Genomic DNA, 27,923 nt, shown 5'->3' with positions numbered 1-27,923 from the left:
CAGGGACACCCAGTGACACCTGAGTGGCACCCGAGTGATACAGAGTGACACCCAGTGACACCCTGGTGACAGTGACACGAGGCCACCCTGCACAATAAAGCTGTCAAGTGACACCCCAGTGACACCAAGTGACATCTGGGACGCTGAGTGACACCTGAGTGACACCCAGGACACTCAAGTGATGCTGAGTGACACCCCGGTGACGGTGACACAAGGCCACCCCACAGTAAGGCTGTCAGGTGACACTGCAGTGACACTGAGTGACATCCAGGACAGTGCAGTGACACCAAGTGACATCTGAGTGACACCTGAGTGACACCAAGTGACACCTGAGTGACACCAAGTGACATCTGGGACTCCGAGTGACACCTGAGTGACATTGAGTGACACCCGAGTGACACTGGAAACACTGGAGTGACGCTCGAGGAACCGAGTGACACCTGGTGACACCGAGTGACATGCAAGTGACACTGGAAACATCACCAAGTGACACCGCAGTGACAGTGACACGAGGCCACCCCCCAATAAAGCTGCCAGGTGACACTGCAGTGACACCGAGTGACACTGAGTGACACCGAGTGACACCCGAGTGACACCCCGGTGACGGTGACACGAGGCCACCCCCCAATAAAGCTGTCACACACGGCGCTGGCTCTGTGTCACTGTGTCACTGTGCTTGGGGACATCGCGAAGCCACCGCCCCCCCCCCCCCAGCCTGGGATTGTCCCCAAGGGTGTCCCCAGGGAGGGGACAATGACACAATGACAGCCACACACGGAGGGGGGGATGGCGTTTATTGTCACCTGCGGGGACGGGGACAGGGGGTGGCACTGGGCAGGGGACACGGGGGGTGACACCGCGGTGTCACCAGGGGTGGCTTGGGGTGACGGGGACAGTGCTGCTGGGGACAGTGCCACCATGGGGGTGACACTGCCACCAAAGAGGGGACAGTGCCACTGGGGAGGGGACAGTGCCACCATGGGGGTGACACTGCCACCTCCATGGGACACTGGAGATGGGACCCTGGATGTGACACTGCCACCGAGGAGGGGACAGTGCCACCAGGGAGGGGGACACCACGGATGGCACCCTGGAGGTGACAGTGCCACTGGGGAGGGGACACTGGAGATGACACTGCCACCATGGAGGTGACACTGCCACCGTGGAGGGGACAGTGCCACTGGGGATGGCACCAGGGAGGGGACACTGCCACCCTGGATGTGACGCTGCCACTGGGGATGGGACACTGCCACCCTGGAGGTGACACTGCCACCACAGAGGGGACACTGCCACCATGGAGGGGACACCAGGGATGGCATCTGGAGGTGACACTGCCAACCTGGATGTGACATTGCCACCATGGAGGTGACACGGCCACCGGGGAGGGGACAGTGCCACCACAGAGGGGACAGTGCCATCATGGAGGTGACACTGGGGATGGGACCCTGGATGTGACACTGCTACCGAGAAGGGGACACTGCCACCAGGGAGGGGACAGTGCCACCACGGAGGGGACACTGCCACCAGGGATGGCATCTGGAGGTGACACTGCCACCTTGGAGGTGACACTGCCACCGGGGCTGGCACCCTGGAGGTGACAAGGGACGGTGTGGCCGCACTGCCGTGTCCTGCTGTGACACCAGGGTGACAAGGGGCTCATGTCCCCTGTCCCCTCTCTGTCCCCAAGGCTCAGGGCAGGACTGGCGGGGACACATCACGGTGTCCCCAAGGTGTCACAGCAGGGAGGGGACAGCAGAGAGCACGGTGTCCCCAAGGCGTCCCCAGGATGGGGAGGGGACAACGGGGGGTGTTCTGGGGCTGTCCCTGCAGTGTCCCCACAGCAGGAAGGGGACACTGGGGGCTGTCCCTGTGGTGTCCCCTTCAGTGTCACAGCAGGAAGGGGACACTGAGGGACATCCTCGCGGTGTCACAGCAGGAAGGGCATGATGAGGGCTGTCCCCTCGGTGTCCCCCCGGTGTCACAGCAGGAAGGGGACACTGGGGGCTGTCCCCAGGGCTGTCCTGGGGATGTCCCCATGGTGTAACAGCAGGAAAGGGACAATCCCCGTGGTGTCCCCAGGGCGGTGTCACAGCAGGAAGGGGACACTGGGGGCTGTCCCCTCGATGTCCCCTCAGTGTCACAGCAGGAAGGGGATGATGAGGGACGTCCCAGGGGCTGGCCCAGGGATGTCCCCTCAGTGTCACAGAAGGAAGGGGACACTGAGGGAAATCCTCACGGTGTCACAGCAGGAAGGGGACACTGGGGGCTGTCCCCTGGGTGTCACAGCAGGAAGGGGACGATGGGCGAGCGCAGGGGCGGGTAATCGCGGAACTCGCGCAGGTAACTGCGGTGCTTGCCCTGAGCCCAGATCGCCATCTGCACGAACCCCACCAGCGAGAAGAGCGCCACTGCGGGGACAGGGACACGGCTGGCACCGCGGGGACACCGCAGGGACACGGCCGGGACACGGCTGGCACCGCGGGGACACCGCAGGGACACAGCTGGCACCGCGGGGGCACCGCGGGGACACCGCAGGGACACGGCTGGCACCGCGGGGACACCACGAATCCCCCCAAAATCCACGCAAAATCCCCCTAAATCCACCCCAATCCAACACAAACCCACCCCAAAATCCACTCAATTCCCCTCACAATCCACTCCAAATCCAACCCAAATCCCTTCAAAATCCCCCTAAATCCAAGACAAATCCAGCCCAAAATCCACTCAATTCCCCACAAAATCCACCTGAATCCATCCATATCCACCCCAAATCCACCTGAATCCAACACAAATCCCCCCAAATCCACCCCAAATCCACTCCTAAATCCACCCTGAATCACCCCAAAATCCACCCCAAATCCACCCAAATCCACACAAAATCCCCCTAAATCCACGCAAAATCCCCCTAAATCCACCCCAATCCAACACAAATCCACCCCAAAATCCGCTCAATTCCCCTCACAATCCACTCCAAATCCAACCCAAATCCCTTCAAAATCCCCCTAAATCCAACACAAACCCACCCCAAAATCCCCCCCAAGTCACCCTGAAATCCACCCCAAATCCAGCCCAAAATCCACTCAATTCCCCACAAAATCCACCTGAATCCATCTATATCCACCCCAAATCCACCTGAATCCAACACAAATCCCCAAAATCCACCCCAAATCCACTCCTAAATCCACGCAAAATCCCCCTAAATCCACCCCAATTCAACACAAATCCACCCCAAAATCCACCCAAATCTCCTCACAAAATCCACCCCTAAATCCACCCCAAATTCCCCCAAAATCCACTCAATTCCCCTCAAAATCCACCCCTAAATCCAACGCATTCCCCAAAATCCACCCCAAATCACCACTAAATCCACCCAAATCCATCTAAACCACCCCAGATCCAACCCAAATCCACCCCAAATCCACCCCAAACCACCCCAAAATCCACCCCAAATCCACTCCAATCCAACACAAATCCACCCCAAAATCCACTGAATTCCCCTCAAAACCGCTCCTAAATCCACCCCAATCCAACACATTCCTCAAAATCAACCCCAAATCACCACTAAATCCACCCAAATCCACCCCAAATCCATCTAAACCACCCCAAATCCCCCCAAAATCTACCCCAAATCCACCCCAATCCAACACAAATCCACCCCAAAATCCACTCAAATCCACTCAAAATTCACCCAAATCTCCTCACAAAATCCACCCCAAATCCAACCCAAATGCCCCAAAATTCCCCTCCAAGTCACCCCGAAATCCACCCCTAAATCCACCTCAAATGCCCCCAAAATCTAAACAATGACCCCTAAATCCATCCCAAATCCATCCCAATTCCACCCCAAATCCCCCCTAATCCACCTAAATCCACCTCAAATCACCCTAATTCCACCTAAATCCAACCCAAATCCATCTAAACCACCCCAAATCTCCCCAAAAGCCATCCAATCACCCCAAAATCGAAACAATAACCACCAAATCCACCCAAAATCCACCCCAAATCACCCCCAAAATCCACCTGGATCACCCTAAAATCCTCCCCAAATCACTCCTAAATCCACCCCAAAATTCACCCCAAAATCCCCCAAATCCAACACGATTCCACCCCAAATCACCCCAAACCACCTCAAATCCCCCCAAAACTCACCCCAAGTCACCGCAAATCCAACCCAAATCCTCCCAGGTCCCAAATCACCCCTAAATTCAACACATACCCACCTCAAATCCCCCCCAAATCCACCCCAAAACCCCCAAATCCACCCCAAAACCCCCAAATCCACCCCAAAACCCCCAAATCCAACCCATTCCCCAAAATGCACCCCAAAATCCACCCCATATCCTCGCAGATCCCCCCAAAATCCACACAAATCCCCCCGAATCCACCCCAATTCCACCCCAAATCACCCCAAATCCATTTAAACCACCCCAAATCCCCCACAAAAATCGTTCCCAAATCCACCCCAAATTCCCCCAAATCCACCTAAATCCATCCTGAATCCACCTCATATCCCCCCAAAATCACTCCTAAATCCACCCCAAATCACCCCAAAATCCACCTAAACCACCCCCAAATCCACCTGAATCCCCCCCAAATCCCCCTCAAATCACCCCAAAAACCACCCAAATCCACCCCAAAATCCACCTAAACCACCCCAAATCACCCCAAATTCCCCCAAATCGCCCCCAAATCCATCTAAATCCACCCAAATCCACCCTGAATCCCCCCAAAATCCCTGGGGACCCAGGAGTGGCACAGGGGACAGGGACAGAGGGGACACCGGACCGGGGTCTCTGGGGTGTCACCCCCCGTCCCGTGTCCCCTTGTGTCCCCCTCAGTGTCCCCTCCATGCCCCCACCATGTCCCCTCCTGGTCCCCTTGTGTCCCCCTCATTGTCCCCTCATTGTCCCCTCATGTCCCACCCTGTGTCCCCTCCTTGTCCCCCTTTGTCCCCCTCTGTGTCCCCTCATGTCCCCCCGTGTCCCGTGATGTCCCTCCCATGTCCCCTCTGTGTCCCCCTTTGTCCCCTCCTTGTCCCCCCACGTCCCCTCCATGTCCCTTCATTGTCCCCGTGTCCCCCTGATGTCCCCTGATGTCCCCCGATGTGTCCCCATCATGTCCCCTCATTGTCCCCCCCGTGTCCCCCTTTGTCCCTCTCATGTCCCCCCATGTCCCCCATTGTGTCCCCTCCATGTCCCCCCACGGCCCTTTTGTGTCCCCTCACTGTCCCCCCCATGTCCTCCCATGTGTCCCCTCCATGTCCCCTCATTGTCCCCTCCATGTCTCTCCCGTGTCCCCCTTTGTCCCTCTCATGTCCCCTCTGTGTCCCCCCTGTGTCCCCTCATTGTCCCCCCCCATGTCCCCCCATGTGTCCTTTCCTTGTCCCCTTGTCTCCCCTCCATGTCCCCCCCCGTCCCCTCCATGTCCCCTCATGTCCCCTCCATGTCCCCTCATGTCCCCTGCTGTCCCCTGCTGTCCCCTGCTGTCCCCTCACCGGGCAGGCACTGGGTCATGATGGTGAAACCGATCCAGGAACCGACCTGGGGGACAAATTGGGGACTGTCACCTGTGGGTGTCACCTGTGGGGTGTCACCTGTGGGTGTCACTTACGGGGATGTCACCTTTGTGTCCCCATCCTCCAGTGACACCCCCAGCACAGCGATGTCCCCATGGCCGTGTCCCCTCCCAAGACTGTCACACCCCCCAGGTGTCCCCAGTGTCCCCAGGTGTCCCCAGGGATGTCACAGCCGCTCAGGTGTCCCCATTGTCCCCACTGTCCCCATTGTCCCCCCTGTCCCCAGTGTCCCCACTGTCCCCATTGTCCCCAGTGTCCCCACTGTCCCCACTGTCCCCATTGTCCCATTGTCCCACTGTCCCCACTGTCCCACTGTCCCCACTGTCCCCACTGTCCCCATTGTCCCACTGTCCCCACTGTCCCACTGTCCCCACTGTCCCCACTGTCCCCATTGTCCCACTGTCCCCGTTGTCCCCACTGTCCCCACTGTCCCCACTGTCCCCACTGTCCCCACTGTCCCACTGTCCCCAGTGTCCCCAGTGTCCCCAGTGTCCCCAGTGTCCCCGCTGTCCCCATTGTCCCACTGTCCGCACTGTCCCCAGTGTCCCCAGTGTCCCCAGTGTCCCCACTGTCCCCATTGTCCCCAGTGTCCCCAGTGTCCGTGACCTCGTAGGTGTAGTTGGGGCAGGACACGAGCAGGAACAGCCACGTGAACGGGTTCCGCGTCGGGTACGGGATCTTGCGCGTCTTGGAGCCTGCGGGGACACACGGGGACATCGGTGACACACGGGGACACACGGGGACACACGGGGACACACGGGGACACGCAGGGACACACAGTGACACACGGGGACATCGGTGACATCGGTGACACATGGGGACACATGGGGACATCGGTGACATCAATGACACACAGTGACACACAGTGACACATGGGGACACACAGTGACAGTGACACATAGTGACACACAGGGACACATGGGGACATTGGTGACATCAATGACACATGGGGACATCAGTGACACATGGGGACACACGGGAACACACAGTGACACACAGTGACACATGGGGACACACAGTGACAGTGACACAGTGACACACAGTGACACACAGGTGACAGTGACACAGTGACACACACAGGGACACATGGTGACACACAGTGACACACGGGGACACACAGTGACACACAGGGACACATGGGGACAGTGACAGTGACACACAGTGACACAGTGACACACAGTGACACAGAGTGACAGTGACACAGTGACACAGTGACACAGTGACACACAGTGACACAGGGAGGGGTCTTGTGCGTCTCAGAGCCTGCAGGGGACACCAGGGGACACCGGTGACACAGGGGGACACAGGGACACACCGGTGACACGGGGGGACACGGGGGGGACACCGGTGACACAGGGACATGGCACACACAGGGACACACCGGTGACACCCCCGGACGTGGGGACACAGGGACACACCGGTGACATCCCGTAGGACACGGGTCACCACCCAGGCCACCCCCCAGACAGGTGCCACCCTCCGTGTCCCCTCTGTGTCCCCCACTGTCCCCACTGTCCCCACTGTCCCCTGGCTGTCCCCACTGACCCCTCAATGTCCCCTCAATGTCCCCAGTGTCCCTGATGTCCCCCGTGTCCCTCAGTGTCCCCAATGTCCCCATGTCTGCCCACTGTCCCCTGGCTGTCCCCAATGTCCCTCTGTGTCCCCCAATGCTCCCACTGTCCCCAATGTCCCCTGGCTGTCCCCTGACTGTCTCCACTGTCCCCAATGTCCCCAACACCCCCAATGTCCCCATAGTCCCCCCAACGTCCCCTCAATGTCCCTGCTGTCCCCGCTGTCCCCAATGTCCCCCCAATGTCCCCTCAATGTCCCCAATGTCCCCAACACCTCCATTGTCCCCAATGTCCCCAATGTCCCCTGGCTGTCCCCTGACTGTCTCCACTGTCCCCAATGTCCCCATTGTTCCCAATGTCCCCAACACCCCCATTGTCCCCAATGTCCCCTCAATGTCCCCTCAATGTCCCCATTGTCCCCCCAATGTCCCCTCAATGTCCCCAATGTCTCCTCAAAGTCCCCTCAATGTCCCCAATGTTCCCAATGTCCCCAACACCCCCATTGTCCCCAATGTCCCTCCCCGCTGTCCCCAATGTCCCCATTGTCCCCAATGTCCCCAATGTCCCCCCACTGTCCCCGTTGTCCCCAATGTCCCCCCAATGTCCCCAGTGTCCCCAATGTCCCCCCAATGTCCCCAGTGTCCCCCCCCCCGTCCCCGCTGTCCCCTCACCCGCCGGCCGCAGGTTCCTCAGGGCCACGTGGATGGAGAAGTTCCCGAGCTGGCAGAACTGGGGGGGTCACGGGGGGGTCACAAAGGGGTCACGGGGGGGTCACAAAGGGGTCACGGAGGGGTCACAAATGGATCACGGGGGGGTGGCACCAAGACCCCCCCAGGGACCCCCCAATGTCCCCATTGGGACCCCCCAAAACCCCCCCCAGCCCCCCAAAATCTGCCCAGAGCCCCCCCAACCCCCCCAGCCCCAGTGGGACCCCCCAAACCCCCCATGGACCCCCCAAATCCCCCATTCCTGTTCCCTCAGCCCCCCCAAACCCCCCAAACCCTCACTGGGACCCCCCCAAACCCCCCATGGACCCCCCAAACCCCCCATTCCTGTTCCCTCAGCCCCCTCAAACCCCCCAAACCCCTCAAACCCCCCTGAACTCCCCCAAACCGCCCATGCCCCCCCCACATCCCCCATTCCTGTTCCCCCAGCCCCCCCAAACCCCCCAAACCCTCACTGCGACCCCCCCAAACCCCTCAAACCCCCCATGGACCCCCCAAACCCCCCATTCCTGTTCCCTCAGCCCCCCCAAACCCCCCAAACCCTCACTGGGACCCCCCAAACCCCCCATGGACCCCCCAAACCCCCCATTCCTGTTCCCTCAGCCCCTCCATAGCCCCCCAAACCCCTCAAACCCCTCTGAACTCCCCCAAACTGCCCATGACCCCCCAAACCCCCCCATGGACCCCCCAAATCCCCCATTCCTGTTCCCCCATGACCCCCCAAACCCCCCCATGGACCCCCCAAACCCCCCATTCCTGTTCCCCCAGCCCCCCATGGGCCCCCCACAGTCCCCCAAACCCCCCATGGACCCCCAGACCCCTCCCCAAATCCCCCATCCCAGCCCCCCAAACCCCACTGGGACCCCCCAAACCCCTCATGGGCCCCCCCAAACCCCCCAAACCCACTGGGACCCCCCAACTCTGCCCCGACCCCCCAAATCCCCATCCTGGCTCCCCCAAACCCCCCAAAGCCCCCATTCCCAGCCCCCCAGTGTCCCCCCAGTGTCCCCCCAGTGTCCCCAATGTCCCCTCAGTGTCCCCTCAGTGTCCCCAATGTCCCCCCAGTGTCCCCAATGTCCCCCCAATGTCCCACCAGTGTCCCCAATGTCCCCCCCAGTGTCCCCCCAATGTCCCCCCAGTGTCCCCCCAGTGTCCCCCCAGTGTCCCCCCCAGTGTCCCCCCAATGTCCCCCCAGTGTCCCCCCAGTGTCCCCCCAGTGTCCCCAATGTCCCCCCCGTGTCCCCCCCCCCTGTCCCCCCCCCCTGTCCCCCCCAATGTCCCCCCCAGTGTCCCCAATGTCCCCCCAATGTCCCCCCAGTGTCCCCCCCAATGTCCCCCCAGTGTCCCCAATGTCCCATCAATGTCCCCTCAGTGTCCCCCCAATGTCCCCCCCGTGTCCCCTCAGTGTCCCCCCATTGTCCCCAATGTCCCCCCAGTGTCCCCCCAGTGTCCCCTCAGTGTCCCCCCAGTGTCCCCCCTCAGTGTCCCCCCAGTGTCCCCCCAGTGTCCCCCCAATGTCCCCCCAATGTCCCCAGTGTCCCCCCAGTGTCCCCAATGTCCCCCCAGTGTCCCCAATGTCCCCCCAGTGTCCCCAATATCCCCCCTGTGTCCCCCTCAATGTCCCCCCAGTGTCCCCCCAATGTCCCCCCCGTGTCCCCCCCAGTGTCCCCCCAATGTCCCCCCAGTGTCCCCCCAGTGTCCCCCCAGTGTCCCCCGTACCCACCAGGAACACGGCCAGCGCCAGCTTCACCTGATCGTCACCGTACGCTGGGGGGACAGACAGGGGTCAGAGCGGGACAGACGGACACGGGGACAGGGACGGGGACAGATGGACACAGGGACAGGGATGGGGACAGACGGACACGGGGACAGGGACACAGGGACAGGGATGGGGACAGACGGGGATCAGAGCGGGACAGACGGACACGGGGACAGGGACACAGGGGACAGACGGACACGGGGACAGGGACGGGGACAGACGGACACAGGGACAGGGATGGGGACAGACGGACACGGAGACAGGGACGGGGACAGATGGACACAGGGACAGGGATGGGGACAGACAGGGGTCAGAGCGGGGACAGACGGACACAGGGACAAAGGGACAGAGGGACAGGGACACAGGGACAGGGATGGGGACAGACGGACACAGGGACAAAGGGACAGAGGGACAGAGACACGGAGAGGTCAGCACGAGGACAGGGGGACAGACGGACACAGGGACAGGGAGACAGGGGGACAGGGATGGGGACAAAGGGGGGACAGAGGGACTGAGGGGACAGAGATGGGGATGGGGACAGGGACACAGGGACAGAGGGACAGGGACACGAGGGGGTCAGCATGGGGACAGACAGACAGGGACACAGGGACAGAAGGACACAGGGACACAGGGACACCCACAGTGTCCCCTCCTGCAGGGACACGGGCGTGGCAGGGACAGGGACAGGGACAGCCACACCCCCCGTGTGTGTCCTGGTGACACAGGGATGGGGACAGGGACAGGGACAGGTGACAAGGACAGGTGACAGTGACACAGGTGACACACAGGTGACACACAGGTGACAGTGACAGTGACACACAGGTGACAGTGACAGTGACACACAGGTGACACACAGGTGACAGTGACAGTGACACACAGGTGACAGTGACAGTGACACACAGGTGGCACACAGGTGACAGTGACGGTGTCACTCACCTGGCAGGGTGTACAGCAGGTGGTTGATATTATGGGGACAGTGACAGTGACACACAGGTGACAGTGACAGTGACAGTGACACACAGGTGACACACAGGTGACAGTGACACACAGGTGACAGTGACAGTGACACACAGGTGACAGTGACAGTGACAGTGTCAGTGTCACACAGGTGACACACAGGTGACAGTGACAGTGACAGTGACACACAGGTGACACACAGGTGACACACAGGTGACACACAGGTGACAGTGACACACAGGTGACACACAGGTGACAGTGACAGTGACACACAGGTGACAGTGACACACAGGTGACAGTGACAGTGACAGTGACACACAGGTGACACACAGGTGACAGTGACACACAGGTGGCACACAGGTGACACACAGGTGACAGTGACAGTGACACACAGGTGACACACAGGTGACAGTGACAGTGACAGTGACACACAGGTGACAGTGACAGTGACAGTGACACACAGGTGACACACAGGTGACAGTGACAGTGACACACAGGTGACAGTGACACACAGGTGACACACAGGTGACAGTGACACACAGGTGACACACAGGTGACAGTGACGGTGTCACTCACCTGGCGGGGTGTACAGCGGGTGGTTGATGTAGTGGGGACAGTGACAGTGACACACAGGTGACAGTGACAGTGACACACAGGTGACAGTGACACACAGGTGACAGTGACACACAGGTGACACACAGGTGGCAGTGACGGTGTCACTCACCTGGCGGGGTGTACAGCGGGTGGTTGATGTAGTACGCCATCCAGGCAGCGAAGCCCCAGTAGTAGGTGCAGTTCTGGGGACATTGAGGACACGTTGGGGACATTGGGGACACTTTGGGGACACCTTGGGGACACTTTGGGGATGTGGCAGTGGCGGGCAGGGGACACCTGGGGACAGCCAGGTGTGCGGGGCTGCCATGGAGGGGACACTGAGGTGACCCAGGTGACCCAAGGGGGACAGGGAGGTGACCCAGGTGACAGTGACACCAGGACGATGTCACACGGGGCCAGGGCTGGGCAGGGACAGGGGACAGCAGAGGTGACAGGGAGGGGACACAGGGGGTGGCAGAGGTGACCCAGGTGACAGTGACACCCCAGAGGTGTGGCACAGGGTCGGTGCCACCGCGCCAGAACTGGTGGGGACAGGGACAAGGACAAGGGCAGGGAGGGGACAGGGAGGGGACAGCAAGTGCTGGGAGTGTGGCACACGCGTCACGCACGTGTCACACAGGTGACACACAGGTGTCACAGGTGACAGGGTGGTGTCACACAGGTGACACACAGGTGTCACAGGTGACAGGGGGATGGCACAGGTGACACAGGTGACACACAGGTGTCACACAGGTGTAACAGGTGACAGGGGGATGGCACAGGTGACACAGGTGACACACAGGTGACACACAGGTGTCACACAGGTGACACACATGACACACAGGTGACAGTCCCACCTTGAAGATGTTGCGCAGGGGCATGGTGCCGTGCGAGAAGGGCACAGGGCGGTACCGGGGCAGTGACACAGGTGACACACAGGTGTCACACAGGTGTCACACAGGTGACAGGGGGATGGCACAGGTGACACACAGGTGACACTCGGGTGTCACAGGTGACACAGGTGACAGTCCCACCTTGAAGATGTTGCGCAGGGGCACGGTGCCGTGCGAGAAGGGGACAGGGAGGGGACAGGACAATGCCCAGGGCAGTGACACAGGTGTCACACAGGTGTCACACAGGTGACAGGGGGATGGCACAGGTGACACAGGTGACACTCGGGTGGCACAGGTGACATTCAGGTGACAGTCCCACCTTGAAGATGTTGCGCAGGGGCACGGTGCCGTGCGAGAAGGGGACAGGGCGGTACCGGGGCAGTGACACAGGTGTCACACAGGTGTCACACAGGTGTCACACAGGTGACAGGGGGATGGCACAGGTGACACAGGTGACACAGGTGGCAGTCCCACCTTGAAGATGTTGCGCAGGGGCATGGTGCCGTGCGAGAAGCGGTGCACGAACAGCGTCTCCAGCAGCCGCTTGACGTAGTGGAACGAGTGACAGCAGCACGCCAGGCTGGGGACGTTGGGGACACTGTTGGGGACACTGGGGACACACCTGGGACACACCTGGCACACACCTGGGACACCTCCCCCTGTCCCCACCACCTGGCCAGTGTCCCCACAATGGGCCCTGCAAGCCCCAGTGTCCCCATTGTCCCCATTGTCCCCCATTGTCCACATTGTCCCCATTGTCCCCACTGTCCCCATTGTCCCCAATGTCCTCCCAATGTCCCCAGTATCCCCAAGGTGTCCCCAATGCCCCCAAGGTGTCCCCAGTGTCCCCAAGGTGTCCCCAATGCCCCCAAGGTGTCCCCAATGTCCCCAAGGTGTCCCCAAGATGTCCTCAAGGTGTCCCCAGTGTCCCTCACCGGACCATGTGGTGCTGGCTGGTGGTGACTGTCCCCAATGTCCCCAATGCTTCCAATGTCCCCGACGTCCCCGATGTCTCCATTGTGCCCAAGGTGTCCCCAGTGTCCCCAATGTCCCCCCGGTGTCACTCACTGGACCACGCGGTGCTGGCTGGCCGTGACTGTCCCCAATGTCCCCAATGTCCCCAATCCCTGATGATGTCCCCAGTGTGCCCAGTGTCCCCAAGGTGTCCCCAAGGTGTCCCCACTGTCCCCTCAGTGTCACTCACTGCACCACGCGGTGCCGGCTGGCCGTGACTGTCCCCAATGTCCCCAGTGTCCCCAATCCCTGATGATGTCCCCAGTGTCCCCACTGTCCCCAGGGTGTCCCCAAGGTGTCCCCGGTGTCCCCAATGTCCCCTGGTGTCACTCACTGCACCACGCGGTGCCGGCTGGCCGTGACCGACTCCAATGTCCCCAATCCCTGATGATGTCCCCAGTGTCCCCATTGTCCCCAAGGTGTCCCCAGTGTCCCCATTGTCCCCAAGGTGTCCCCAGTGTCCCCAAGGTGTCCCCAGTGTCCCCAGTGTCCCCAAGGTGTCCCCGGTGTCCCCAGTGTCCCCCGGTGTCACTCACTGCACCACGCGGTGCCGGCTGGCCGTGAAGTCGTAGCGGGGCCCGTACAGGAAGGGCACCCGGAAATAGAAGAGCAGGTAAATGAGCAGGGGGCCGGCGTACTCCGTCAGGAACACCTGGGACAGGTGACAGGGGACAGTCAGGGGACACCTGGGACAGGTGAGGGACAGGGGACAGACAGGGACACCTGGGACAGGGGACACACAGGGACAGTCAGGGACACCTGGGACAGGTGAGAGGGGACAGGTGAGAGGGGACAGATGAGGGACAGGTAAATGAGCAGGGGGCCGGCGTACTCCATCAGGAACACCTGGGACAGGTGAGGGACAGTCAGGGACAGTCAGGGACAGTGAGGGACACCTGGGACAGGTGAGGGGACAGGTGAGGGACAGTCAGGGACAGTCAGGGACACCTGGGACAGGTGAGGGGACAGGTGAGGGACAGTCAGGGACAGTCAGGGACACCTGGGACAGGTGACAGGGGACAGACAGGGACAGACAGGGACAGTGAGGGACACCTGGGACAGTGAGGGACAGGGACAGTCAGGGGACACCTGGGACAGGTGAGGGACAGTCAGGGACAGTCAGGGACAGTCAGGGACACCTGGGACAGGTGAGGGACAGTCAGGGACAGTCAGGGACACCTGGGCAGGTGACAGGGGACAGACAGGGACAGACAGGGACAGTCAGGGACAGTCAGGGACAGTCAGGGACACCTGGGATAGGTGAGAGGGGACAGGTGAGAGGGGACAGATGAGGGACAGGTAAATGAGCAGGGGGCCGGCGTACTCCATCAGGAACACCTGGGACAGGTGAGGGACAGTCAGGGACAGTCAGGGACACCTGGGACAGGTGAGGGGACAGGTGAGGGACAGTCAGGGACAGTCAGGGACACCTGGGCAGGTGACAGGGGACAGACAGGGACAGTGAGGGACACCTGGGACAGTCAGGGACAGGGGAGGGGACAGACAGGGACAGTGAGGGACACCTGGGACAGTGAGGGACAGGTGAGGGACAGGTGAGGGACAGGTAAATGAGGAGAGGGCCAGCGTACTCCGTCAGGAACACCTGGGACAGGTGAGGACAGGTGAGAGGGGACAGGGACACCTGGGACAGGTGAACACAGGGGACACCCAGGAGCAGGGACAGAGGGACAGAGAGGGACAGACGGACACAGGGGGTGACACACAGGTGACACAGGTGTGACAGCCAGGTGTCCTCACCGTGACCCAGCTGATCTGCGCCCCCAGGTCCCGGAAGTAGAGCGTGGCCGTGGTGCCCACGGGCAGCGACTGCAGCACATCCTCGTCCTTGAGAGAGCGCCCCTCTGCGGAGAGCACAGCTGGCACACCTGGGCACACCTGGGCACACACCTGGGCACACCTGGCACACACCTGGGCACACCTGGGCACACACCTGGGCACACCTGGGCACACCTGGGCACACCTGGCACAACTGGGGACACACCTGGGCACACCTGGGGCACCTGGGCACACCTGGCACACCTTGGGAAACACCTGGCACACCTGGGCATGCCTGGGTATGCCTGGCACAACTGGGGACGCACCTGGCACACACCTGGCACACCTGGGGCACCCCTGGGGCATCTCTGAGCACACACCTGGGCACACACGTGGCACACACGCGGCATACCCTTGGGCATACCTGGGGACACACCTGAGCACTCCTGGGGCGTGCCTGGCACACCTGGGGACACAGCTGGAACACACCTGGGCATACCTGGGCACACCTGGGGGGGTACCTGGCACACCTCTGGCACACCTGAGCACACCTGGGGACACCTGGCACACACCTAGAGCACACCTGGGCACAGACCTCGGCACGCCTGAGGGGCACCTGGGCACACGAGGGAACACCAGGTGAGACACCTGGCACACACCTGGGCACACCCGGGCACACCTGGCTCACACCTGGCTCACCTGGGGGGGGTACCTGGGCACAGCTGGCACACACCTAGCACACCTCAGCATACCTGGCACACATCTGGGCACACCTGGCACATCTGGGCACGCAGTTGGGCACACCTGGCAGACACCTGGGACACAACTGGGCACACCTGGAGGGGTACCTGGCACACCTGGGCACACACCCAGCACACCTGGGCACAGACCCAGCACTCCTGGCACACACCTGGCACACCTGGGCACACACCTGGCACACCTGGGGCACATATGGCACACACCTGGGGCATATCTGGGGCACACCTGGGGGGTACCTGGGGACACCTGGGGACAGTTGGGACACCTGGGGATATCCCTAGGAACACCTGGGGACACCTTGGGGACACCTGGGGACACTGAGGGACACACCTGGGGACACCTGGGACAGCTGGGGACACCTTGGGGACACCTGGGGACGCCTGGGACACACCTGGGGACACTTGGTGACACCTGGGGACACCTGGGGGACATCCCTGAGGGACACTTGGTGACACCTGGGGACACCTGAGGGACAGCTGGGACACACCTGGGGACAGCTGGGACACACCTGGGACACACCTGGGGACACTTGGGACACCTTGGGAACACCTTGGGGACACCTTGGGGACACCTGGGACATCCTTGGATACCCCTGGGGACAGCTGGGGACACTGAGGGACACTGAGGGACACCGGGGGACATTTGGGGGACATCCCATGGGGAGACTTGGGGACACTGTGGGGACACCGTGGACATCCTTGGACACCCCTGGGGACACTTGGTGACACCTGGGGACACCTTGGGGACACCTGGGGGACATCCCTGAGGGACACTTGGTGACACCTGGGGACAGCTGGAGACACCTTGGGGACACCTGGGACACACCTGGGGACAGTTGGGACACCTGGGGACATCCGGGGACACCCAGGGACACCCCAGAGGACACCTGGGGACAGTTGGGGACAGTTGGGGACATCGGTGTCACTCACTGGGGTCCAGGCGCAGGGACTGCCTCGCTGGGTACCACTGGGGATCTGCGGGACACAGGGACACAGGGATGGTGGCACCATGGGGACAGCGGGGGTGGCACCAGGGGACAGGGACGGTGGCACCATGGGGACAGTGACAGTGGCACTGTGGGGACAGGGACGGTGGCACCATGGGGACAGCGGGGGTGGCACCATGGGGACAGCGGGGGTGGCACCATGGGGACAGGGATGGTGGCACCATGGGGACATGGCCATCAAGGGGACAGGGATGGTGGCACCAGGGGACAGGGATGGTGGCACCAGGGGACAGCGGGGGTGGCACCAGGGGACAGGGATGGTGGCACCGTGGGGACAGGGATGGTGGCACCATGGGGACATGGCCATCAAGGGGACAGGGATGGTGGCACCAGGGGACAGGGATGGTGGCACCAGGGGACAGCGGGGGTGGCACCAGGGGACAGGGATGGTGGCACCGTGGGGACAGGGATGGTGGCACCATGGGGACATGGCCATCAAGGGGACAGTGGGGGTGGCACTGTGGGACAGGGACAGTGGCACCATGGGGACAGGGATGGTGGCACCGTGGGGACAGGGATGGTGGCACCGTGGGGACAGGGATGGTGGCACCAGGGGACAGCGGGGGTGGCACCAGGGGACAGGGATGGTGGCACCATGGGGACATGGCCATCAAGGGGACAGGGACAGTGGCATCAGGGGACAGCGACGGTGGCACCATGGGGACAGTGGGGGTGGCACCATGGGGACAGGGACGGTGGCACCATGGGGACATGGCCATCAAGGGGACAGGGATGGTGGCACCAGGGGACAGTGACAGTGGCACTGTGGGGACAGTGGGGGTGGCACCCAGGGGACAGTGGGGGTGGCACTGTGGGACAGGGACAGTGGCACCATGGGGACAGCAGGGGTGGCACCATGGGGACATGGCCATCAAGGGGACAGGGATGGTGGCACCATGGGGACAGGGACAGTGGCACCATGGGGACAGGGACAGCGGCATCAGGGGACAGCGGGTGGCACTGTGGGGGACAGGGATGGTGGCACCGTGGGGACAGGGATGGTGGCACCAGGGGACAGCGGGGGTGGCACCATGGGGACAGAGACAGTGGCACCATGGGGACACGGCCATCAAGGGGACAGGGATGGTGGCACCAGGGGACAGCGGGTGGCACTGTGGGACAGTGACAGTGGCACTGTGGGGACAGCGGTGGTGGCACTGTGGGGACAGTGGGGGTGGCACTGTGGGGACAGGGACGGTGGCACTGTGGGGACAGTGGGGATGACACCCAGGGGACAGTGACAGTGGCACTGCAGGGACACAGCCCCCATGGGGACAGTGACGGTGGCACTGTGGGGACATGGGCACAGAGGGGACAGTGACGGTGGCACTGTGGGGACAGGGGGGGTGGCACTGTGGGGACACAGCCCCCATGGGGACAGGGACAAGGAGGCCCCCCGGGCCCGGTGACACGGCCTGGTGACATGTCCCCATGGCTCACTGAGGGTCCCCACGTCCCTGTCCCTGTCCCCTCTCCCTGTCCCTTCCCTGTCCCAATGTCCCCTGTCCCCATATCTCTGTCCCTATGTCCCCTGTCCTCATCCCCTCGGTCCCCTGTCCCCCCCCGTCCCCGTCCCTGTCCCCTCTGTCTCCCTGTCCCCATGTTCCCTCCCTGTCCCCATCCCTGTCACATTTCCCCCATCCCCTCCCTGTCCCCATGTCCCCATCCCTGTCCCCTGTCCCCCCCATGCCCATGTCCTCCCTGTCCCCCATCCCTGTCCCTGTCCCCATATCTCTGTCCCAATGTCCCCTGTCCCTGTCCCCTCTGTCTCCCTGTCCCCATGTGCCCTTCCTCTCCCTATGCCATGTGCCCCCTCCCTGTCCCCTGTCCCCTGTCCCCATCCCTTTCCCAATCCCATGTCCCCATGTCCCCCTGTCCCCTCCCTGTCCCCTCCCTGTCCCCATGTCTCCATGTCCCCGTCCCCCTCCCTGTCCCTGTCCCCATCCCCCTGTCCCCGTCCCCTGTCCCTTCCCTGTCCCCATGTCCCTGTCTCCTCTGTCCCCCTGTCCCCCTCCCTGTCCCCTGTCTCTGTCCCCTCCCTGTCCCTTCCCTGTCCCCATGTCCCTGTCCCCTCCCTGTCCCCTGTCCCTGTCCCCCTGTCCCTGTCCCCTCCCTGTCCCCTGTCCCTGTCCCCCTGTCCCTGTCCCCTCCCTGTCCCCTGTCCCTGTCCCCACTCACGGCTCTTGCTGAACAGGTTTTTGATGTCGGCCACCGTGGCCTGAGGCTCCACCTGGGGACAGCGATGGCACTCAGGGGACATGGGGACAGTGCAGGGCCACCCCCGTCCCCTCCCAGGCCACCCCTGTCCCCTCCCAGGCTCCACCTGGGGACAGCGATGGCACTCAGGGGACATGGGGACAGTGCAGGGCCACCCCTGTCCCCTCCCAGGCTGTCCCCGTGTCCCCCCCTGTGTGCTGTCCCCGTGTCACCCCGTGTCCCATGTCTCTCCCATGGCCCCCCATGTCCCTGTGTCCCCCCGTGTCCCTCTGTCCCCTCCTGTCCCCCTGTGTCCCCATGTCCCCCCCATGGCCCTTAGCCCCAATGTCCCCCCATGTCCCCCATGCTGTCCCTGCGTCCCCATGTCTCCCCATGTCCCCGTGTCCCTGTGTCCCCCCATGTCCCCCATGCTGTCCCTGCGTCCCCGTGTCTCCCTGTGTCCCCGTGTCCCTGTGTCCCCCCATGTCCCTCCACACTGTCCCTTAGTCCCCCCAGGTCCTCATGTCCCCCTGTCCCCCCATGTCCCCCTGTCCCCACTGCTGTCCCCATGTCACCCTGTGTCCCCATGTCACCCTGTGCCCCCCTGTCCCCATGTCCCCCCCATGTCCCCAGTTCCCCACGTCACCCCGTGTGTCCCTGTGTCCCCACGTTGCGCTCCCATCCTGTGTCCCCCTGTCCCCCCCATATGCCCGTCCCCCACATGTCCCCCTGTCCCCTCCATGTCACCCTGTCCCCTCCATGTCCCCCTGTCCCTCCATGTCCCTGTGTGCCCCCGTCCCCTCCTTTCCCCATGTCCCTTAGTCCCCACCATGGCCCCATGTGTCCCCATGTCCCCCGTGTCCCCATGTCCCCCGTGTCTCCATGTCCCCCTCTGTCCCCCCATGTCCTCCTGTGTCCCCGTGTCCCACCGTGTCCCCATGTCCCCCTATCCCCTCTTGCTGTCCCCATGTGTCCCCCTGTCCCCTCCATCCCCCCCATGTCCCCCTGCTGTCCCCATGTCCCCCCCCATGTCCCTTAGTCCCCATTTCCCCATGTCCCCTGCTGTCCCCCTCTGTCCCCCCCTGTCCCCATGTCCCCCTGTGTCCCCATGTCCCCGTGTCCCCATGTCCCCCTATGCCCTCTTGCTGTCCACATGTCCCCCTGTCCCCGCCATCCCCCCCATGTCCCCCTGCTGTCCCCATGTCCCCCCCCATGTCCCTTAGTCCCCATTTCCCCATGTCCTCCTGTGTCCCCGGGGCCCCCATTGCCCTCCCATCCCCTGTGTCCCCCTGTCCCCCCATGTCCCCCTGTCCCCCCTGCTGTCCCCGTGTCCCCTCATGTCCCCCCTGTCCCCATGCCCCCATGCTCCCCTACGTCCCCATGTCCCTCTGTGGCCCTCCTGTCCCCATGGCCCCGTGTCCCTGTGTCCCACCATGTCCCCCCCCATGTCCCCATGTCCCCCTGTGTCCCCCCCATGTCCCCATGTCCCTTAGTCCCCATGACTGCCCATGTCCCCCTGTCCCCCCACGCTGTCCCCATGTTGCCGTATCCCACCACGCTGTTCCCATGTCCCTCCGTGTCCTCATGTCCCCCTGTCCCCCCATGTGTCTCCATGTCCCCTGTTGTCCCCCTGTCCCCCCATGTCCCCCGTCCCCTGCGTACCTTGTCCAGCAAGCACAGTTTGTCCCTTGTCCCCATGTCCCCCCATGTCCCCCCATGTCCCTCTATCCCCCCCATGTCCCGGTGTTTCCCTGTCCCCTCGTGTCCCTTAGTCCCCCCATGTCCCCCTATCCCACCATGCTGTCCCCATGTCCCCCCCGTGTCCTCATGTGTCTCCATGTCCCCCCCATGTCTCCATGTCCCCCCCGTGTCCTCATGTGTCTCCATGTCCCCCCCAGGTCCCCATGTCCCCCCCGTGTCCTCATGCGTCTCCATGTCCCCCCCATGTCTCCATGTCCCCCCATGTCCCCATGTCCCCAGCTGTTCCCATACCTTGTCCAGCAAGCACAGTTTGTCCCTTGTCCCCATGTCCCCCCATGTCCCCCTATCCCTCCCATGTCCCCCCATGTCCCCTTGCGTCCCCCTATCTGCCCCATGTCCCCCCATGTCCCCCTGTCCCTCCACGTCCCCATGTGTCTCCATGTCCCCATGTCCCCCTGTCCCCCCCATGTCCCCCTGTCCCCTCCATGTCCCTGTGTCTCCATGTAGCCCCATCTCCCCCTGTGTCCCCATGTCCCCAGCTGTCCCCTACCTTGTCGAGGAAGCACAGTTTGTCCCCTGTCCCCCTGTCCTCCCATGTCCCCCTGTCCCCCCATGTCCCTCTATCCCCACCATGTCCCCATGTCCCCCCAGCTGTCCCCAATGTCCCCGTGTCCCCCACCTTGTCGAGGAAGCACAGTTTGTCCCTTGTCCCCCTGTCCCCCCCATGTCCCCCCATGTCCCCATGTGTCTCCATGTCCCCTCATGTCCCCCTGTCCCCCCATGTCCCTCTATCCCTCCCCTGTCCCCAGCTGTCCCCATACCTTGTCCAGCAAGCAGTTTGTCCCTTGGTCCCATGTCCCCTCATGTCCCCCCATGTCCCCCCATGTCCCTGTGTCTCCCTGTCCCCTCATGTCCCCCTGTCCCTCCATGTCCTCATGTCCCCCCATGTCCTCATGTCCCCTTGTCCCTCCATGTCCCCCCCATGTCCCCAGCTGTCCCCTGTGTCCCCTACCTTGTCCAGGAAGCACAGCTTGTCCCTGGTCCCCATGTCCCCATGTCCCCAGCTGTCCCCATGTCCCCAGGTGTCCCCCATGTCCCCTACCTTGTCCAGGAAGCACAGTTTGTCCCTTGTCCCCATGTCCCCCCATGTCCCAGCTGTCCCCATGTCCCCAGCTGTCCCCTGTGTCCCCTACCTTGTCCAGGAAGCACAGCTTGTCCCTGGTCCTGGCGTCCAGGATCTCCACCTCGAAGAAGAGCAGCGCCGCTTTCCGGGGCCGCCTCCCGGGAGGGGCCACCGGGGGCCACAGCCCGGCCACCCCCGGTGCCACCCCCGGCACCGCGGCCACCCCCGGGACCGCGGCCACCCCCGGGCCACCCCCGCGGGGCGACACCGCCGCCTCCATGGCCACCGAAACGCGACACCGACCGGCCCCGGGCGGCGCTAAATATAAACGCACCCAACCCCCCCCCCCCACCCCCCTTGGTGGCATTTGGTGGCCCCTGGTGGCCCTCGAGGTGGCCCTGGAGGTGGCACCATAGGTGGCCATGTGGTAGCGCGGGGGTGACCCTGGAGGTGGCCTCGTGGTGGCACCTGGTGGCCCTGGGGGTGGCCCTGGAGGCGGCACCTGGTGGCCCTGGAGGTGGCTCTGGATTGGACAGGGGTGGCCCTCGAGGTGGCCCTGGAGGTGGCCCCTGGTGGCCGTGGAGTGGGCTCAGGGGTGGCCCTGGGGGTGGCCCAAGAGGTGGCTCTGGGGTGGCCCCATGGTGGCTCTGGGGTGGCCTCATGGTGGCCCTGGAGGTGGCTCAGGGGTGGCCCTGGGGGTGGCCCTGGAAGTGGCATCTGGTGGTCCTGGGGGTGGCCTTGGAGGTGGCCCTGGAGGTGGCCCTGGGGTGGCAGTGTAATGGCCTGGAGGTGGCCCTGTGGTGGCCCTGTGGTGGCCCTGGGATGACCCTGTGGTGGCCTTGGAAGTGGCCCTGGAGGTGGCCCGGGGGTGGCTCTGGGGTGGCCTCTTGGTGGCCTTAGAGGTGGCCCGGGGGTGGCCCTGGAGGTGACTGGGGTGAACCGAGGTGGCCCTGGATGTGGCCCTGGAGGTGGCACCTGGTGGCCCTGGAAGTGGACAGGGGTGGCCCTGGAGGTGGCCCAAGAGGTGGATCTGGAGGTGGCACCTGGTGGCCCTGAAGGTGGCTCTGGAGTGGACAGGGGTGGCCCTGGAGGTGGCTCCATGGTGGCCCTGGAGGTGGCACAGGGGTGGCCCTGGAGGTGGCCCTGGGGGTGGCCCTGGAGGTGGCTCCATGGTGGCCCTGGAGGTGGCTCCATGGTGGCCCTGGAGGTGGCACAGGGGTGGCCCTGGAGGTGGCCCCTGGTGGCCCTGGAGGTGGCACAGGGGTGGCACCTGGTGGCTCTCTGGTGGCCACGTGGTGGCACCTGGGGCGGATCTGGAGGTGGCCCTCAATGTGACCCTGTGGTGGCCTGGAGGTGGCTCTGGGGAAGGTGACACCGCCGTGGCAGGGAGGTGACACTGGGGTGATGACACTGCCATGGGGGGAAGGTGACACTGCCATGGGGGGGTGACACTGGGGGGGGTGACACTGCCACGGGGGGAAGGTGACACTGGGGAGGGTGACACTGCCATGGGAGGGTGACACTGCCATGGGGGGAAGGTGACACTGGGGAGGGTGACACTGGGGTGATGACACTGCCACGGGGGGAAGGTGACACTGCCATGGGAGGGTGACACTGGGGTGATGACACTGCATGGGGGGGTGACACTGGGGAGGGTGACACTGCCACGGGGGGAAGGTGACACTGCCATGGCAGGGAGGTGACACTGGGGAGGGTGACACTGCCACGGGAGGATGACACTGGGGAGGGTGACACTGCCACGGGGGGGTGACACTGGGGTGATGACACTGCCACGGGGGGAGGGTGACACTGCCACGGGGAGAAGGTGACACTGCCATTGGGGGGGTGACACTGGGGAGGGTGACACTGCCATGGGGGGGTGACACTGGGGAGGGTGACACTGCCACGGGGGGAAGGTGACACTGCCACGAGGGGGTGACACTGGGGAGGGTGACACTGCCACGGGGGGGTGACACTGGGGAGGGTGACACTGCCACGGGGGGAGGGTGACACTGCCATTGGGGGGTGACACTGGGGAGGGTGACACTGCCACGGGGGGAAGGTGACACTGCCACGAGGGGGTGACACTGGGGAGGGTGACACTGCCACGGGGGGGGAAGGTGACAGTGACAGCTCCGTGGGCCACCGGGGCCGTGCCTTGGAGCCACCCGGGGCACGGTGACGGTGACAGTGACGGTGACAGCGACAATGGCGCTCTGGGGGTGACACCGGGGCTCTCCCGGGCTCACTGCGGTCCCTCAGGGCCCTGCTGCGACCGCGGGGCCCTCCCGGGACCCTCCGGGACCACCGAGCGCACCGGGACCCCAGCCCCGCCCCTTTCCACGAGACCACGCCCCTTTCCGAAGCCACGCCCCCTCATCGCCCTAAGCTCCGCCCCACCACCCACACCTGTCGCTCCCTGACGCGCACGCGCACATCGCAAACCCACCGCGCATGCGCACAGCGCGTCCCGGTTGCCCCGGGGCGGAACGCGCGGGTTCCGCGGGGCCGCCGCGATGGCGCCGTGCGGGACCGGCGGGGCCGGAGGCTCGGGGCCGCCCCGGTGCCGGTGTCCGGCCCGGGCCGCGGGCAGCGCGGCCGCCTCACCTCGTAGTGCTTCATGGCCGCTCCGCTCCGCCGCTCCCGCCGCCCCCGCCGCCCCCACGTGACCCGCCCCCTCAGGCCCGCCGGGGGCGGGGCTTGCGGCTCGGCCAATCGGCGCCGCGCGCGTGGCTAGGCGCGGCCAATCGGAAAGCGGCGGCCCCGCCCGCGCGCTCGCCCCTTTCCCGCCGCGCTGGTTGCCGGGGCAACGCGAACGCCCGAGGGGGAATCCGCCAATGGGATGCGGGGGCGGGGCGTAGAGTGACGGGCAGGGCGGCCAATGGGAGCGCGGCGGGGGCGGGGCGGAGGGTGGAGTGATGGTCAGATCAGCCAATGGGCTCGCGGTAGGGGCGGGGCAAGCACCGCGTGGGCCCTGGGCGGGTCTAAAGGGGTCTGGGGGTGGGGGGGGTCAAAGGGGGGCTGGGGGGTTTGGGGGGTCATGGGGGGTCTGAGGGGTCATGGGGGCGTTGGGGGGTCAAAGGGGTCATGGGGGGTCTGGGGGTGAGGGGGGGCTGGGGGGGTCATGGCAGACTGGGGGGTCCTGGGGACACCGTGGGGACACCGTGGGGACACCGTGGGGCACTTTGGGACATTGGGACTGTGGGGCCATGGGGACACCTGAGGACACTTGGGGACACAGGGGACATTGGGACACAGGGTCTGTGGGGCCATGGGGACACTCTGGGACACTTGGGGACACTTTGGGACACAGGGGGACATTGGGACACAGGGTCTGTGGGGCCATGGGGACACTTTGGGACACTTGGGGACACTTTGGGACACAGGGGGACATTGGGACACAGGGTCTGTGGGGCCATGGGGACACTTTGGGACACTGTGGGGCACTGTGGGGGCACTGTGGGGATGGGGACACCGTGGGGACACTGTGGGCACACCGTGGGGACACCGTGGGCCACTTTGGGACATTGGGACTGTGGGGCCATGGGGACACTCTGGGACACTTGGGGACACTTTAGGACACAGGGGACATTGGGACACAGGGTCTGTGGGGCCATGGGGACACTCTGGGACACTTGGGGACACTGTGGGGACATCCTGGGGGCAGATGGGGACACTGTGGGGATGGGGACACCGTGGGGACACTGTGGCCACACCTTGGGACACTGTGGGGACACTTTTGGGACACTTTGGGGACACCTGGGGACACTTTGGGACACAGGGGGACATTGGGACACAGGGTCTGTGGGGCCATGGGGACACTTGGGGACACTTTGGGGACACTTTGGGACACAGGGACACTGTGGGGCCATGGGGACTCCTGGTCATTCTGGCCATGGGGACAATGGGGTGGGGGGGGCCTGTCCCTCTCTGTGTCCCCATGTCCCCATGTCCCCATGTCCCCGTGTCCCCATGTCCCCATGTCCTGTGTCCCCATGTCCCCCCATGTCCTGTGTCCCCATGTCCTGTGTCCCCATGTCCCCATGTCCTGTTTCACTGCGTCACCTTGGCCACCTGTCCCCATGCCCCTGTGTCCCCCCATGTCCCCATGTCCCCATGTCCCCCCATTTCCCGTGTCCCCATGTCCTGTGTCCCCATGTCCCGGTGTCCCCAAGTCCCGGTGTCCTCCTGTCCCCATGTTGTGTCCCCCAGTGTCCCCATGTCCCGTGTCCCCGTGCTGCTGCCCCGGTGTCACACGCGGGGACACGCCTGGGGGTGGCCAGGGGCTCTGGTGGTGTCCCCATGGTGTCACCGTGCAGTGACAGGGCTGGGTGTCACTGAGGTGTCCCCATGGTGTCACCGTGCAGTGACAGGGCTGGGTGTCACTGAGGTGTCCCTGAGGTGTCCCCATGGTGTCACCATGCAGTGACAGGGCCGGGTGTCACTGAGGTGTCACTGAGGTGTCCCCGCGGTGTCACTGTGCAGTGACAGGGCCGGGTGTCCCTGAGGTGTCCCTGAGGTGTCCCTGAGGTGTCCCCATGGTGTCACCGTGCAGTGACAGGGCCGGGTGTCCCTGAGGTGTCCCTGAGGTGTCCCTGAGGTGTCCCCATGGTGTCACCGTGCAGTGACAGGGCCGGGTGTCACTGAGGTGTCCCTGAGGTGTCCCCGCGGTGTCCCCATGGTGTCACCGTGCAGTGACAGGGCTGGGTGTCACTGAGGTGTCACTGAGGTGTCCCTGAGGTGTCACTGAGGTGTCACCGTGCAGTGACAGGGCCGGGTGTCACTGAGGTGTCACTGAGGTGTCCCCATGGTGTCACCGTGCAGTGACAGGGCCGGGTGTCACTGAGGTGACAGCGACAGCCCCGGCGAGCCTCGGGACCCTCCTTGCCCCTCTCCGTCCCCGTTACTTTCCCGGTTCCTCCCCGTTCCCATCCCGTTCCCATCCTCGTCCCCGTTCCCATCCCATTCCCATCCCGTTCCCATCCCGTTCCCATCCCGTTCCCATCCCGTTCCCATCCCGTCCCCATCCCGTTCCCATCCCGTTCCCTTCCCCGTTCCCATCCCCGTTCTCCCCCGGTCCCTCCCCGTGCCCTCTCCCTCGCTCCTTCCCGATCCCTCCCGGCTCCTGCCCCGTTCCTCTCCCACCTCCTCCGCCCATCTGTCCCCGCTCCCTCTCCCGGCCCTTTCCCGACCCCTCCTCGTCCCCTCCCCGCTCCTTTCCCGGTTCCTCCTCCGGTCCAGCCCTTTCTCGACCCATCCCCGGTCCCTCCCCGGTCTATCCCCGCTCCATCCCCATCCCTGTCTCCTTTCCCCTCCGGTCCCTCCCCCGGTCCATTCCTCTCCCTGCTCCATCCCCGGTCCCTCCCCGGTCTATCCCCGGTCCCTTCCCGCTCCATCCCAATCCAATCCCGCTGCATCCCCGGTCCCTCCCCGGTCCAGCCCTCTCCCCCTCCATCCCTCGGTCCATCCCCGGTCTCTCCCCCGTTTCCTCCCCGGTCCCTCCCCGCTCCATCGCCATCCATCCCCGGTCCCTCCCCGGTCGTTCCCTCTCCTTATCCATCCCCGATCCTTCCCTGCTCCTTCCCCGGTCCCTCCTCCTGTCCATCCCCGCTCTATCCCCACTCTCCGCTCCATCCCCGACCCTCCCCGGTCCCTCCCCGGTCCGGTCCTCTCCCCATCCCCATCCTCCCCATCCCTCTCCGCTCCATCCCCGGTCTCTCCCTCCCCATCCCCATCCCTCCCGGTCCCTCCCCGGTCCCTCCCTGTCCCTCCCCGGTCCCTCCCCGCTCCATCCCCATCCCTCCTGGCCCCTCCCCGGTCCCTCCTCGCTCTATCCCCATCCCTCTCCCCATCCATTCCCCGCTCCCTCCCCGGTCCTTCCCCGGTCCATTCATCTCACCACTCTAACCCGCTCCATCCCTGGTCCCTCTCCGGTCCGTCCCTTCTCCATCCCCGCTCCCTCCCCGGTCTATCCCCAGTCCATCCCTCTCTCCACCCATCCCCGCTCCATCCCCGGTCCCTCCCCGCTCCATCCCCGGTCCCTCCCCGCTCCATCCCCATCCATCCCTGGTCTTTCCCTGGTCTCTCCCTGGTCCCTCCCTCGGTCCCTCCCCGGTGTATCTCCATCCATCCCCAGTCCCTCCCCGGTCCTTCCCCATCGATTCCTCGGTCCCTCCCCGCTCCATCCTCATCCCTCTCCATCCCTCCCCATCCCAGTCCCTCTCCGGTCCCTCCCGGTCCCTCCCCGCTCCATCCCGGTCCCTCCCTGGTCCCT

General features: G+C 64.0%; 1 protein-coding gene across 4 annotated transcripts; it reads right to left on the bottom strand.

Moving 5' to 3' along the window:
- Window positions 1-1,920: 1,920 nt before the first annotated feature.
- TECR (trans-2,3-enoyl-CoA reductase) lies at window positions 1,921-27,605 on the bottom strand. 4 transcript variants are annotated; one of them, XM_058042601.1, is made up of 14 exons: window positions 27,549-27,605; window positions 21,720-21,770; window positions 18,808-18,859; window positions 16,553-16,597; window positions 14,847-14,950; window positions 13,625-13,740; window positions 12,549-12,654; window positions 11,312-11,384; window positions 9,595-9,638; window positions 7,818-7,875; window positions 6,182-6,270; window positions 5,495-5,540; window positions 2,298-2,408; window positions 1,921-1,944 (listed from the first exon to the last, which is right to left on the bottom strand). In XM_058042601.1, exons 1-14 carry the CDS (start codon window positions 27,597-27,599, stop codon window positions 1,928-1,930), a joined length of 963 nt encoding a protein of 320 aa, XP_057898584.1. In that variant the 5' UTR covers window positions 27,600-27,605; the 3' UTR covers window positions 1,921-1,927. The 4 variants fall into 4 exon arrangements, with proteins under 4 accessions (XP_057898584.1, XP_057898582.1, XP_057898585.1 ...); XM_058042599.1 differs by lacking the exon at window positions 1,921-1,944 and adding an exon at window positions 2,080-2,130 and having other exon boundaries at window positions 2,205-2,408; XM_058042602.1 differs by lacking the exons at window positions 1,921-1,944; window positions 27,549-27,605 and adding exons at window positions 2,080-2,130; window positions 24,257-24,325 and having other exon boundaries at window positions 2,205-2,408.
- Window positions 27,606-27,923: the final 318 nt, after the last annotated feature.

Source organism: Melospiza georgiana, chromosome 32, assembly GCF_028018845.1.
Source record: "Melospiza georgiana isolate bMelGeo1 chromosome 32, bMelGeo1.pri, whole genome shotgun sequence".
Taxonomy (NCBI): domain Eukaryota; kingdom Metazoa; phylum Chordata; class Aves; order Passeriformes; family Passerellidae; genus Melospiza; species Melospiza georgiana.
This window is presented reverse-complemented; position numbering and strand designations above follow the sequence as displayed.